Source organism: Hylobates moloch, unplaced genomic scaffold (assembly GCF_009828535.3).
Source record: "Hylobates moloch isolate HMO894 unplaced genomic scaffold, HMol_V3 SCAFFOLD_14, whole genome shotgun sequence".
Taxonomy (NCBI): Eukaryota; Metazoa; Chordata; class Mammalia; order Primates; family Hylobatidae; genus Hylobates; species Hylobates moloch.
The window spans coordinates 100,112,003-100,127,927 of record NW_026652289.1 but is presented as its reverse complement, the minus strand read 5'-3'; the positions used below and the strand labels follow the sequence as shown (position 1 = coordinate 100,127,927).

The 15,925-nt window shown below is 40.2% G+C and overlaps 1 protein-coding gene and 1 non-coding gene across 3 annotated transcripts in view; both read left to right on the top strand.

The window, feature by feature from the left end:
• Positions 1-15,925, top strand: part of NEDD4 (NEDD4 E3 ubiquitin protein ligase) — a 165,460-nt gene that overhangs the window by 28,140 nt on the left and 121,395 nt on the right. Inside the window, exons 3-4 of one of the 2 annotated variants that reach the window (XM_032174988.2) lie at positions 12,319-12,397; positions 12,494-12,532. In XM_032174988.2, coding sequence (XP_032030879.1) covers positions 12,319-12,397; positions 12,494-12,532 — 118 coding nt within the window. Of the gene's footprint in view, positions 1-12,318; positions 12,398-12,491; positions 12,533-15,925 lie in introns of those variants that run through there. The other variant, XM_058427670.1, reaches the window with a different exon arrangement.
• On the top strand, positions 7,924-8,027 carry LOC116482824 (small nucleolar RNA U13). The gene has a single exon (XR_004252085.1). It is a non-coding gene; the product is annotated as a small nucleolar RNA U13 (small nucleolar RNA).

Sequence of the window (15,925 nt, the reverse complement as noted above, 5' to 3'; positions counted from 1 at the left end):
AAATATCTGGGAATATACAAACATGTTTTGCTTTTATCATCATACCTTTTTAAAATAAAACATACGCCTGTTGAAATCACAACTTGAAACATTGTTTTGTAGGATTTATAGTTTGTTAATGGAATATGTAAAACAACTATAACATAAAGGGTGGAGCAGGTATAAGTTATGGACTTATTTGGTAGAATGGTACAATACTAAGTATAAGTTGAATAAAAGATTAATGATGTATATTGTAATATCCAGAGAAACCAATAAAAAATAATGCAAAGAATTATAGATAAAAAAACAGTAGAAACTTTAAAATGAAGTTGTTGAAAAACTAAATAAACAAAAAAGCCAGGAACTTTAGCCCAGAGGTTCAAGATCAGCCTGGGCAACGAAGTGAGACCCTGTCACTACAAAAAGTCAAAAAATTAGCCAGGTGTGGTTGTATGCATCTGTGGTCCCAGCTACAAGGGAGGCTGAGGTTGGAGGATTGCTGGAGCCCAGGAGGTCAAGGCTCCAATGAGCCATGATTATGCCACTGCACTCCAGCCTAGGCGACAGAGTGAGACCCTGTCTCAAAAGAAAAAAAAAAAAAAAAAAAGAGTGCCAGAAAAGGAGAAACAAATGATTTAAAAAAGTAACCGAGGCCGGCTGTGGTAGCCCACGCCTGTAATCCTAGCACTTAGGGAGGCTGAGGCTGGTGGATCACCTGAGGACAAGAGTTTGAGACCAGCCTGGCCAACATGGTGAAATCCCATCTCTACTAAGACACAAAATTAGCTGGGTGTGGTGGTGCGTGTCGGTAATCCCAGCTACTCAGGAGGCTGAGGCAGGAGAATCAATTGAACCCAGGAGGCGGAGGTTGCAGTGAGCTGAGATCACGCCATTGCACTCCAGCCTGGGCAAAAGAGCTAAACGTCCAGAAAAAAAAAAAAAAAAAAAAACCAGAAAAGGAGGAACAAATGAACAAAAAAAGTAAAAGAGGCCGGGTGCGGTGGCTCATGCTTGTAATCCCAACACTTTGGGAGGCTAAGGTGGGTAGATCACCTGAGGCCAGGAGTTCGAGAGTAGCCTGGGCAACATGGTGAAACCCTGTCTCTACTAAAAATACAAACATTAGCCGGGTGTGGTGGCAGGCATCTGTAATCCCAGCTACTCAGGAGGCTGAGGCAGGAGAATTGCTTGAACCTGGGAGATGGAGGTTGCAGTGAGCCAAGATTATGCCACTGCACTTCAGCCTGGGTGACAAGAGTGAAACTCCATCTCAAAAACAAAAAAAAACAACGTAAAGGGCAGGGACAATGGAAAACAAACAATAAACCTGGTAGACTAAATTCAATCATATCAGTAATTACATGGAACATTAATGGATTAAAATAAATGTGAGACAGAGGTTGTTAGGATAAATTAAAAAACAAGACCCAACTATATACTGTCTTACGTGATGCACTTAAAATATAAAGACATAGCTAAGTTGAAAGAAAGCGGATGCAAAAAGATATGCCATGCAAACAGTAAGCATAAAAAGACTGAAGTGGATATATTAGTATCTGGTAAAATAGATTTCAACATAAAAATTTTCGAACATTTCATGATGATAAAGAATAAAGTCAGTCAGGAATATATAACAATCATAAATGTGTGTGTGCCTGCTAAAAGAACTTAGAAAAATATGAATCAAAATTTGACGGAATTAAAGGGGAAATTTTTAAAACTCCCACCGTCATAGTTGGAGGTATTAACACTTCTCTTTCAGCAGTTGATAAAACAACTAAATAAAAAAATCAAAAACATAAATTTGAACAATATTATGTACAACTTTGACCTAAAGAACACTATTTCTAACAATTTTCTTTTCAAATGTACATTCTTTTCAAGTGTACATGGTACATTCACTAGCATAGACCACACATGGGCTATATTCGTTTATTGCTGCATAATAATATTACCACAAACTGGCCGGGCACGGTGGCTCACACCTGTAATCCCAGCACTTTGGGAGGCCGAGGCGGGCGGATCACAAGGTCAGGAGATCGAGACCATCCTGGCTAACACCTTGAAACCCATCTCTACTAAAAATACAAAAAATTATCCGGGTGTGGTGGTGGGCACCTGTAGTCCCAGCTACTTGGGAGGCTGAGGCAGGAGAATTGATATGAACCCGGGAGGTGGAGGTTGCAGTGAGCCAAGATGGGACCACTGCACTCCAGCCTGGGTGACAGAGTGAGACTCCGTCTCTAATAATAATAATAATAATAATAATACCACAAACTTAGTTGCTTGAAAGAACGTACGTTTATTGTTTCACAGTTTCTGTGGTTCAGAAGTTCCTGCATTGTTTAACTGGGTCCTCTGCTATAGGGTCTTGCAAAGCTGCTGTTGTATTTTTTTTTTCTAATTTTTTCTAATTTTGCAGTCTTGAAGTCTCTCACATGAGAGTGGCTGTAAACTCTAGCCCTGCCCTGATGAGACTCTAGGAATTTGGACATAGATGTTTACAGTGTGCCTTCCATGGGTATTTCTTTATCCTGGCAAGTGCCCTCATGCCTAAGTGTCTGACCTATGACCAGATGTCCCTCTCACAGCAAACTCGCATATCCTGGCAGATGCTCTTATAGCTGTCGTTTGTGTCCAGTTTATTCCTACCAAAATAGCAGATAGCCACTCTCTAGGAGAATCCTGACAAAGAAGTTAGGGTCGAGTGTATCGGTCAGGTGAGACACGGGAGGCAACTCAACAAAACACATGAAATAACAGCAGTTTATTACTTACAGATGCCAGAGAGAAGAGGGCAGCATGCCTGCGAGGGCCAACAGGAAGTGGGGAGCCATCTAGGACATGCATAGTCAACTAGTGGGTGGGGAACAGGGCAAAGAGTACAAGGGACCTGTGGGCTGAGGCTTTTACTGGGGTCCAGGGCATTTTCCAAGCAGATTTCCTTCAGGGAGTTGTAATTGGTGGGTTTAGAGCAAGTAGGCACAAATTTCATGGAGTCATGCTGTGTCTGAGAAATCAGTGTTAGGGTTCTCTAGGGGGACAGAACTAATAGGATAGATGTATATATGAAGGGGAATTTAGTAGGAGAATTGACTCATGATCACAAAGTGAAGTCCCACTATAGGCCGTCTGCAAGCTGCGGAGCAAGGAAGACAGTCCGAGTCCCAAAACCTCAAAAATAGGGAAGCCAACAATGCAGCCTTCAGTCCGTGGCCGAAGGTACAAGAGCCCCTAACATATCACTGGTGTAAGTCCAAGAGTCCAAAAGCTGAAGAACTTGGAGTCTGATGTTCGAGGGCAGGAAGCATCCAGCACGGGAGAAAAATGAAGGCCAGAAGACTCAGCAAGTCAAGTCCTTCCACGTTCTGCCTGCTTTATTCTAGCTGCCCTGGCAGCTGATTAGATGGTGCCCACCCAGATTGAGGGTGTGTCTGCCTCTCCCAGTCCACTGATTCAAATGTTATTCTCCTTTGGCAACAACCTGACAGACACACCTAGAAACAATACTTCGCATCCTTCAGTCTAATGAAGTTGACACTCAATATTAACCATCACAGAGAGGTGGTTACTGTGGCTTTTTTCTGCAGTCCTTGGGGGTATGGGGTCAGTGGAGCAAGTCAAGTAGGTTGAATCTAGTTGTTCCTTAGGGAGGTGGTTACCAGGAGGCAGTTGTGTAAGGTAGTTATCTGGATTGACCACATTGAGGAGCTGAGAGGAGGTAGAGAACTGGAAACTCTGCTAAGGGTGACTAAGACCTGCTTCTAGTATAAAAATGTCCAACTTAACATTCAGTATGGATGCTGAGGCAACGTAAAATTATAGGAATTCACTTCAGCTGTCATTAAGGTATTGGTAGGGCTGTGGTCTTAGCTGAGGCTTGCTTAGGGAAGGATTCACTTCCAAGCTACTGTGGTTGCTGGTGGCATTCAGTTCCTTGCATGCTGCCAGTCTGAGCGTTTGCATTTCTGGCTAGCTGTCAGCTGGAGGCCCTCTCAGCTTCTTGCCATTCAGCAGCTCACAAGCTGCCGGTTTGCTTCTTCAAAGCTAGCAAGTCTCCTAGCAAGATGGATTACAATCTTATGTAATGTAATCACGTACTTTTTGTCATATTTGCCATAATCTGTTGGTTAGAATATATAGATCTGTCCCATGCTTAAGAGGAGAGGAACACAAAGAGCATGAATATTAGGAGGTGGGGATAATAGGAGCTGCCCTAGTGTCTGGATGCCACAATATTCTGGGCCTTAAAACGATAAACCACATTCTTTTGAAATGCACATGGTACATTAATCAACATAGACCATGTGTGGGTCCACAGGACAAGTTTCAGAGATTTTCAAAAGATTGAAATCATACAGAGGATGTTCTTTGAGAACAGTGGAATTCAATTGGAAACCAATAATATTAAGATCTAGAAAAACTGCAAATATTTGGAATTTAATTAATATACTTCTAAATAATATATATGTCAAAGAAGAAAACATTTTGAACTGAATGAAAATGAAAATACAGCAATATCACAATTGTGGAATTCAGCTAAAGTTATATTCAGAGGGAAGTTTATGTCTTTAAAATGCTTAACTTAGAAAAGGAGCAAGATATAAATGAATGTTTTGAGTCCTGACCTTAATAAATTAGAAAAAGAAGAGCGAATGAATTCTAAAATAAGTAGAGGGAAGAAATAATAAAGACAAGGGCCAAAATCAGTAAAAGAGAAAGTGGACAATGGTAGAAAAAAATTATTGCAATCAAAAGCTTGTTATTTGAAGACATCAATTAAAGTTTTAAACCTCTAGCTAGAATGATCAAGAGTTAGAGAGAAGGCACTAATTACTCGTAATGAGAATGAAAACTGGGGCATTGCTGTAGACCCTGTGGAAATGAAAAAGATAGAAAGAAAACATTTTGTACAATTTCATATCAATAAAGAAGTACACACAATTTAGATGAAGTAGATAATATTCTTGAAAGACACAGATTACAGAACTAGCCACAGAACAAATACAAAACTTTAATAGATGTTTATTATTGAAAGAAATTGAATTTGTTGTTAAAAGAAATTGAATTTGTTGTTAATTAAATTGAATTTGTCTTTCCCACAGAGAAAACTCCAGGCCCACATGGTATCACTGGATACAGCTATCAGACATTTAAGGAAAAAAAAATACAAATTCTACACAAATGCATTCAGAAAATGGAGGGCATTTCCCAACTCATTTTATTAGGCTAATATTATCTTGATCCCCCAACCAGACACAGACATCACAAGAAAACTTAAAACCAATATCCCTCAACATAGATGCAAAAATGAAATTGAACATTATGTAGCAATATATCACCAGGTAGGATTTTTCCTAGGAATGCAAGGTTTGTTCAACATTAAAAAAATTAATCAATGCAATTCATCGTATTAATACAGTAAAGTAGAAAAAAACACATGGTCATTTCACTTGGCATGGAATGTGCCTTTGACAAAATGTAACACTCAGTCATGATAAAATCTCTCAGCAAACTAACATAAAATACAAAGGTGGCTTAACATCTGAAAATTAACTGATGTAATACGCTGTATTAATAGAAGAAAAGAAGACAGTCATCTTTTTTTTTATTATACTTTAAGTTCTAGGGTACATGTGCACAATGTGCAGGTTTGTTAAATATGTATACATGTGCCATGTTGGTGTGCTGCACCCATTAACTCGTCATTTACATTAGGTATATCTCCTAATGCTATCCCTCCCCACTTCCCCAACTCCATGACAGGTCCCGGTGTGTGATGTTCCCCACCCTGTGTCCAAGTGTTCTCATTGTTCAGTTCCCACCTGTGAGTGAGAACATGCGGTGTTTGGTTTTCTGTCCTTGTGATTGTTTGCTTAGAATGATGGTTTCCAGCTTCACCCATGTCCCTGCAAAGGACATGAACTCATCCTTTTTTATGGCTGCATAGTATTCCATGGTATATATGTGCCACATTTTCTTAATCCAGTCTATCATTGATGGACATTTGGGTTGGTTCCAAGTCTTTGCTATTGTGAATAGTGCCACAATAAACATACATGTGCATGTGTCTTTATAGCAGCATGATTTATAATCCTTTGGATATATACCCAGTAATGGGATGGCTGGGTCAAATGTTATTTCTAGTTCTAGATCCTTGAGGAATCGCCACAGTGAGAAGACAGTCATCTTAATAAAAGCAGAAAACACAACTGACAAAATTCAACACCCATTCATAATAGACACTCTGCAAACTAGGAATAGATGGAAATGTCCTAAACCTCATCAGGGGAATCTATGAAAAAACCCAGTAGCTAACCACCTACTTAATGGTGGCAGTTTGAAGGCCCTCTACTTAACTCAGGAATAAGGCAAAGTTGTCTGCTTTCATGTTCTATCCAACATTGTACTATATATTTTAGCCATGTAGTATGGCAAAGAAAAAAAAATCATACAGTCAAAAAGGAAGAAGTAAAACTGTCTTTATTTGCAGACACCATGGTTTGTATGTAGAAAGCCCCAAGGAATCTACAGAAAAAACTACTGGAAGAACTAAGTGAATTTAACACCACCACAAAATGCAAAGTCAGTGTTTATATAACCCAAAATCAGTTATATTTCTGTATCCTATCATTGAGCCATTGGAAAATACAATTTAAAAATGTGTTTACAATTGTATAAAAGTTAAATATTTAGAAATAAATACAACAAAAGATTTGCAAGAAATGGACAGTGAAAACTATAAAACAGTGCTGAGAGAAGTCGAAAACCACATAAATCAATGGATACATATGCTGTTTTCATTAGAAGACTCAATAGTGTTAGGGTGGCATTTTTCTCCAAATCGATTAGGTTTGGCACAGTCCCAATAAAAATCTCAGCAAGTTTTTTCAGAGAAATTGATAAGCTGATTTCAATATTTGTATGGAAAGTCAAGGCACATAGAATAGCCAAAACAATTTCAAAAAAGAACAAAATTGGAAGACTTACATTGCTCCATTTCAAGACTTGCTACACAGTTATAATAAGACAGAGCGGCAATGGCATGAGAATAGATATATTGTTCAATGGAATGGAGAGTGTAAAAATACGTGCACATGTGTGTGTGAGACAGCAAGAGAATATATACACATATGTATGATCAGTTCCTGTTTAACAAAAAATGCTGATGTAGGCTGGGCGCGGTGGCTCACGCTTGTAATCCCAGCACTTTGGGAGGCCGAGGCGGGTGGATCACGAGGTCAGGAGATCGAGACCAGGTGAAACCCCGTCTCTACTAAAAATGCAAAAAAATTAGCCGGGCGTGGTGGCGGGCGCCTGTAGTCCCAGCTACTCGGAGAGGCTGAGGCAGGAGAATGGTGTGAACCCGGGAGGCGGAGCTTGCAGTGAGCCGAGATTGCGCCACTGCACTCCAGCCTGGGCGACAGAGCGAGACTCCGTCTCAAAAAAAAAAAAAAAAGAAATAAGGTTACGGAAAATGCAAGCCATACATTGGGAAAAAGTATCCTCAGACATATATCTGGAAACAACCTAAATGTCCATCATCAAATGAATGGGTAATCTCATGTATCCCATAAATACATACACCTACTATGTACCCACAAAAATTAAAAACATAAAAAAAAGAAATGTGGGCTGGGCATGGTGGCTCACACCTGTAATCTCAGCACTTCGGGAGGCCAAGGTGGGAGGATCACTTGAGCCCAGGAGTTCGAGACCAGCCTGGTGATAAGACCCTGTCTCTACAAAAAAAAATTTTTTTAATTAGCCAGGTGTGGTGATGCACGCCTGTGGTCCCAGCTACTCAGGAGGCTGAAGTGGGAGGATCACTTGAGCCCAGGAAGTTGAGGCTGCAGTGAGCCATGTTTGTGCCACCTCACTCCAGCCTGGGTGACAGAGCGAGACCCTGCCTCAAAAAAAAAAAAAAAAAATGTAGTATAGATCCTTTTGTAGTTTTTAAGTGTCATGACGGGGTGTCCATGCACATGTGTAAGATGTGCCACCCTTGAAGCTTGTTACAACATGGGCAGGTTACCAATCTCACATGAAAAGAAAAAAAAAAAGAAATGTATATTCATACAATGTTTATTCAGCCTTTAAAAAGAAGGAAATTCATATGACAATATGGGCCGGGCGCGGTGGCTCACGCTTGTAATCCCAGCACTTTGGGAGGCCGAGGCGGGCGGATCACGAGGTCAGGAGATCGAGACCACGGTGAAACCCCGTTTCTACTAAAAATACAAAAAATTAGCCGGGCGCGGTGGCGGGTGCCTGTAGTCCCAGCTACTCGGAGAGGCTGAGGCAGGAGAATGGCGTGAACCCGGGAGGCGGAGCTTGCAGTGAGCCGAGATTGCGCCACTGCACTCCAGCCTGGGCGATAGAGCGAGACTCCGTCTCAAAAAAAAAAAACAAACAAACAGACAATATGGATTAATCATTAGGATATTATGCTAACTGAAATAAGACAGTCACAGAAAGACAGATACTGCATGTTTACATTTATATATCTAAAGTAGTCAAATTCATAGAATCAAAGAGTGGAATGCTGGTTGCTGTGTTGGGGTGAGGGGTAAGTAGAAATGGAAGTTAATAATTAACAGGCATTAAACTTGAGTCAAGCAGGAAGAATAAGCTCTAGAGATCTGCAGTACAATGCTGTGCCTAAAGTTAACATTAATGTATGTGCAATTAAAAATTTAAAAGGGTAGAGCTGCCAGGTGTGGTGGCTGATGCCTATAATCCCACCACTTTGGGAGGCTGAGGCAGATGGATCACTTGAGCCCAAAAATTTGAGACCATCTCAGGCAACGTGGTGAAACTCTGTTTCTACAAAAAAACACAACAATTAGGCGTGGTGGTGTGCGCCTGTAGTCCCCGCTTACTTGGGAGGCTGAGGTTGGGGGATTGCTTGAGCCCAGGAGGCAGAAGTTTCAAGTGAGCCGATATTGCACCACTGCACTCAAGCCTGGGCAACATTGCAAGACTCTGTCTCAAAAAATGAAATGAAGTGAAATGGAATGAATGAATGAATAAATAAATAGGGTAGAGGTCATGTTAAATATTCTTACCACAAGAGAAACAATGAAACAAAGATATCTGATGAAGTCCATTAACTCCCTATATATATGAAACCTCTTACAACTCAATAATCATATAATTAAAAAGCCAATTAAAAATGGGCAAAACTCAGCTGGGCATGGTGGCTCATGCCTGTAATCCCAGCACTTTGGGAGGCCAAGGTGGGTGGATCACCTGAGACTGGGAGTTGAAGACCAGCCTGACCAACATGGAGAAACGCCATCTCTACTAAAAATACAGAATTAGCCAGGTGTGGTGATGCATGCCTGTAATCCCAGCTACTTGGGAGGCTGAGGCAAAAGAATCGCTTGAACCCGGGAGGCGGAGGTTGCGGTGAGCCGAGATCACGCCATTGCATTCCAGCCTAGGCAATAAGAGTGAAACTCCATCTCAAAAAAAAAAGGAAAAACTCTTGAACAGACAGTGTCTGTGTATTGTTCAAGTGTATTTGTCTAGCTGGATGGTGAGATTAGGGATAGATATATAATTACATTTACATTTTGTATTTATATTTAATAGTATATAGTTAGTTGTAAAAAACCATGGATAAGACTGTAAAGGGAAAGTGTAGAGAGAACAGAGGGCTGGAGCAATACCTAGGGAATATCAGTATTTGACTGGCAGATAGTAGAAGAGGAGCCACTGAAGGAACAGTTCAAGTGGTATGAGGAGCACTGGAAGAGATGTGTCAGAGAAGCGAAATGAGATGAGTGTTTCAAAGAGAAAATGGTCAGTAGTATCTAAAAACATAAAGAGGGCCAAAAAAAGAAGTATCTGGAAAATGTTGATTGCGTTAACAAGATTGGTGACTTTACAACAGCCTTTTCATAGGAATGGATCTGAAGGGAAGAGACAGAAACCAGACTGTAGGGTTTTGAAGTGTAACAGGAATTAAGGAAATAAAGAAAAGGAGCTGGTATGCTATAGTGGTTAAGAGTATAGGCTGGGAGGCTGAGGCAGGTGGATCATGAGGTTGAGAGATTGAGACAGTCCTGGCCAACATGGCGAAATCCTGTCTCTGCTTAAAATACAAAACATTAGCTAAGCGTCGTGGTGGGCGCCTGTAGTCCCAGTTACTCAGGAGGCTGAGGCAGAAGAATTGCTTGAACCCAGGAGGAGGAGGTTGCAGTGAGCCGAGATCATGCCATCGCACTCCAGCCTGGCGACAGAGCAAGAGAGTTTAAGCCGGGCGTGTTGGCTCATGCCTGTAATCCCAGCACTTTGTGAGGCCGAGGCGGGCAGATCACCCAATTTCAAGAGTTTGAGACCAGCCTGGCCAACAAAACCCCGTCTTTACTAAAAATACAAAAATTAGCTGGGTGCGGTGGCACGTGCCTGTAATTCCAGCTATTAGAGAGGCTGTGGCAAGAGAATAGCTTGAACCCAGGAGGCAGAAGCTGCAGTGAGCCAAGATTGTGCCACTGCACTCCAGCAGAAAAAAAAAAAAAAAAAAAAAAAAAAAAAAAAAAGAAGAAGAAGAGTATGGCCTCTGGAGCCAGGTGCTGGAGTTTCAATCCTGGCTGTGTGATCTGTATGAAATAAAGAAAGGAATAGTACCTACCTCACAGGTGGTTATAGAGATTCAAAGAATTAATATACGGGCTGGGCTCTGTGGCTCACATCTGTAATCCCAGCAGTTTGGGAGGCCAAGGCGGGCGGACCACTTGAGGTCGGGAGTTCGAGACCATCCTGGCCAACATGGCGAAACCCTGTCTGTACTCGTGGTGGCGGGCGCCTGTGGTCCCAGCTACTCGGGAGGCTGAGGCAGGAGAATGGCATGAACCTGGGAGGCAGAGGTTGCAGTGAGCCGAGATCGCGCCACTGCACTCCAGCCTGGGCAACAGAGCAAGACTCTGTCTCAAAAAAAAAAAAAGAAAAAAAAGAATTAATACATGAAACGTGCTTACAGCAGTGTCTGGCACTGAATAATTGCTATATAAGTGTTCTTGTTTTTATTATTAAAAACTGTCTCTGAAAAGGTTTGACTGGGAATAGAAGAAAAAGATGTATTTTGTTTTGCTGGAGAAGGGAGGGAAAGTCAAGGGGAAGAGGAGTTTAAAAACATTTATATGCCTCGAGAAACCTAGATCAAAGAAAAAGCCAAAAGTCTAAAAGAGAGCAGTGAGAACAGATGATGCAAGGCTCCAAAGTTCAGAGAACTTGGAACAAGGGGGATGAGACCCAAAACAAGAGGGCTCCTGACTCACTAGGTTAGGGGTAAGGATGGATTCTGATAAATACCAATATGTTGTGAGTGTTCTGGTGCCTTTGATTTTGGCCAATTAAGAGGTATGAGGAAATGGAGTTGGGGGAAGGATAGTTTGGATTAGTTTGGAGGGTACTTGGTGGAGAATGGTGAGTACTTTCGATACCCAAGGAAAATAGGAGAAATTTAACCACGGACAAGTAAAGTGTCCAAAGTCTTGTGGTTTACAACCCTATATTTCACAAGAATTTCCTTCTCCATGTCTCCTTGTAGAAGTGGTTACATAACACCTAGTTATTTTATCTTATTTTATTTTTTGAGACATAGTCTTGCTCTGTCGCCCAGGCTAGAGTGCAGTGGCATGGTCTTGGCTCACTGCAAGCTCCACCTTCCGGGTTCACGCCATTCTCCTGCCTCAGCCTCCTGAGTAGCTGAGACTAAAAGTGCCTGCCACCATGCCTGGCTAATTTTTTTGCGTATTTTTAGTAGAGATGGGGTTTCACCATGTTAGCTAGGATGGTCTTGATCTCCTGACCTCGTGATCCGCCTGCCTAGGCCTCCCAAAGTACTGGGATTACAGGCGTGAGCCACCGTGCCCGGCCACACCTAGTTTTTTTTTTTTTTTTTTTTTTTTAAGTGAAAGCAGTTTGCCTTTACTTTATAAGAAGAGTTTACACCTATGAGGTAACTTGAGACAACCTGAGGTCTTACAAAACCAGTCTTAGAATCATGAATTAACCATCTTAACTCAAAAGAAGAATGTAATAAAAATCCAACAGAATTTTAAAAATCTAGGAAGGTTATAATCATTAGGCCTGTGATTAAAAGGTTTTCTTTCTAACTCTTTGTGTCTTTCACTAACATGGTACTTCAGGTTTTTAATGAGATGCAAAAATTACTTTAATTGCTCACCTGCCTAAGAATCCTGACTTTTAAATTCAGGAAATAATTGTAGACATAACTAACAAGGAAAACTGTGAATTTTATAGTCTGGGTAATCTGAGCTTGGGGTAAGCAATAATTAAAATTTTTCTTTTCTTTTTTTTTAACAGTGATCCTTACGTGAGAGTGACGTTATATGACCCAATGAATGGAGTTCTTACAAGCGTGCAAACAAAAACCATTAAAAAGGTTAGACTTAGCAATATTCAAAAGTTTTTAATGTACTTTGTTTTATTTTTATAAGACAAAACCTTATTCAGTTATACTATGTTTATTATTTTTTAGAGTTTGAATCCAAAGTGGAATGAAGAAATACTATTCAGAGTAAGTATATATTTTATTTTACTAAAGTGGAAAAAGTAAGTTTTTTTCTCAGGAGGTTAGAATGATAAATTCTCATTTTTAATATTTGAAGATGTATCTCAGAATTTGCCTAAAGTTGTGAAAATATACAAGGAATTGAAATTTTGTCTTATGAAAAACATAAATGTAAGATAATGGAGAGGTAAAAGACTAGAATTATCTCATTCTACTAAAACTGATTTAGAGACTTCACAGTAGTCTTACTCCAGTTGAGCAGATTCAGTGTTTTCTCATAAAGATGATGCAAATTATATTTATGTCTCCCCAGTCATATATTATTAAGTAGATTAGGGCCTATCAAGTGAATACATTTATTTTTATCCTTTCGTCATTCACATTGCTGCCTTTCCACCCCATCTGCCTCATTTGCCGTAAGAGCAAATTCCAATCAGCAGTTATTTCCAGTTCCTCAGCAAGGCCCTCAAACTGACAGTGTCTCCTTGTACCTATTTCATATCGGAGTTCTTACTGTTGCCAGAATCGAAACCCTACCAGAGCAGTGGTAGAGATGCATTTTAGGAATTTCCCCTCTGTGGATTATTCCCACTTGTATCATCCTTAAAATGTTCTTCCTTGACCCCATATTCCGCTTTAGCTCTTGACTCGTTTCTCTGTTCACCTGAATAAGGAACATTCATGGAAGAGTTGTCTGCCCTCATCATTTCTGCTTCTCCAGGATGCTCGTTAACCCACTGTACTCTAAATCCCCATCACTCAAATGAAACTGCTGTTATTCAGGTTACCAGTGACTTCCCTGCTGCCAAGTTTATCTTATCTCATCTTACTCATGCTCTTTGCAGCATTTGACATGGCAGATCACTCCTGAAGCACCAGTCTCTCTGGAGGCTTTTATGGTACCATGCTTGATTTCAGTAAGGAAAACAGAAGCCGGTCTTCTGTACTTCATGTTTAAAGTTTTTTGTTTGTTTTGTTTTGTTCAATTTTAATAAAGTGAATTTGAAGGGAAGAAATTGCTGACACTAAGGGCAAGGAAGCTGTTGCTGAAGATCCAGCCAACGGCATCAATTAAATAGCTTCTGTTTTTTTGGTTTGGAGTAAGATTTTCCCCACTCTATGTAGTATGACATAAAAACAACCTTTTAAATCGGTTTGGAAATTTTGGATTCTTGAGGAAATGGTATTGAATCAATTGGATCGTCAAATGAAGAAAAATGAAGCTAAATTTCTGTTTTTACTATTTAACCAGAATAAATTCCAGACTTGATAATGTCTGGTTTTGATTGCCTTTTTTGGCACAAGTGTTGATTAGGAGAGTGTTTTTAAATTCCCAAGTTGTTGAGTCATTTATTTATTTATGCTTTTGTTTTATTTTACTTATTTTGTTACATTTTTGTTAGAAACATATGTATTTTCTTTTTTTTTTTTTTAATTACACTTTAAGTTCTAGGGTGCCTGTGCACAACGCGCAGGTTTGTTACGTATGTATACATGTGCCATGTTGGTGTGCTGCACCCATTAACTTGTCATTTACATTAGGTATATCTCCTAATACTATCCCTCCTCCCTCCCCCGACCCCATGACAGGCCCCAGTGTGTGACGTTCCCCTTCCTGTGTCCAAGTGTTCTCATTGTTCAATTCCTACCTATGAGTGAGAACATGCGGTGTTTGGTTTTTTTGTCCCTGCAATAGTTTGCTGAGAATGATGGTTTCCAGCTTCATCCATGTCCCTACAAAAGACATGAACTCATCCTTTTTATGGCTGCATAGTATTCCATGGTGTATATGTGCCACATTTTCTTCATCCAGTCTATAACTGATGGACATTTGGGTTGGTTCCACGTCTTTGCTATTGTGAATAGTGCCACAATAAACATATGTGTGCATGTGTCTTTATAGCAGCATGATTTATAATCCTTTGGGTATATACCCAGTAATGGGATCGCTGGGTCAAATGAAATTTCTAGTTCTAGATCCCTGAGGAATTGCCACACTGTCTTCCACAATGGTTGAACTAGTTTACAATCCCACCAACAGTGTAAAAGTGTTCCTATTTCTCCATATCCTCTCTAGCACCTGTTGTTTCCTGACTTTTTAATGATTGCCATTCTAACTGGTGTGAGATGGTATCTCATTGTGGTTTTGATTTGCATTTCTCTGATGGCCAGCGATGATGTGCATTTTTACATGTGTCTGTTGGCGCATAAATGTCTTCTTTGAGAAGTGTCTGTTCATATCCTTTGCCCACTTCTTGATGGGGTTGTTTTTTTCTTGTAAATTTGTTTGAGTTCTTTGTAGATTCTGGATATTAGCCCTTTGTCAGATGAGTAGATTGCAAAAATTTTCTCCCATTCTGTAGGTTGCCTGTTCACGCTGATGGTAGTTTCTTTTGTTGTGCAGAAGCTCTTTAGTTTAATTAAATGCCATTTGTCAATTTTGGCTTTTGTTGCCATTGCTTTTAGTGTTTTAGACATGAAGTCCTTGCCCATGCCTATGTCCTGAATGGTACTGCCTAGGTTTTCTTCTAGGGTTCTTATGGTTTTAGGTCTAACATTTAAGTCTTTAATCCATCTTCAATTAATTTTTGTATAAGGTGTAAGGAAGGGATCCAGTTTCAGCTTTCTACATATGGCTAGCCAGTTTTCCCAGCACCATTTATTAAATAGGGAATCCTTTCCCCGTTTCTTGTTTTTGTCAGGTTTGTCAAAGATCAGATAGTTGTAGATGTGTGGTGTTATTTCTGAGGGCTCTGTTCTGTTCCATTGGTCTGTATCTCTGTTTTGATACCAGTACCATGCTGTTTTGGTTACTGTAGCCTTGTAGTATAGTTTGAAGTCAGGTAGTGTGATGCCTCCAGCTTTGTTCTTTTTGCTTAGGATTGTCTTGGCTATGCAGGCTCTTTTTTGGTTCCATATGAACTTTAAAGTAGTTTTTTCCAATTCCGTGAAGAAAGTCATTGGTAGCTTGATGGGGATGGCATTAAATCTATAAATTATCTTGGGCACTATGGCCATTTTCACGATATTGATTCTTCCTACCCATGAGCATGGAATGTTCTTCCATTTGTTTGTATCCTCTTTTATTTTGTTGAGCAGTAGTTTGTAGTTCTCCTTGAAGAGGTCCTTCACATCCCTGGTAAGTTGGATTCCTAGGTATTTTATTCTCTTTGAAGCAATTGTGAATGGGAGTTCACTCGTGATTTGGCTCTCTGTCTGTTATTGGTGTATAAGAATGCTTGTGATTTTGCACATTGATTTTGTATCCTGAGACTTTGCTGAAGTTGCTTATCAGCTTAAGGAGATTTTGGGCTGAGACGATGGGTTTTTCTAAATATACAATCATGTCATCTGCAAACAGGGACAATTTGACTTCCTCTTGTCCTAATTGAATACCCA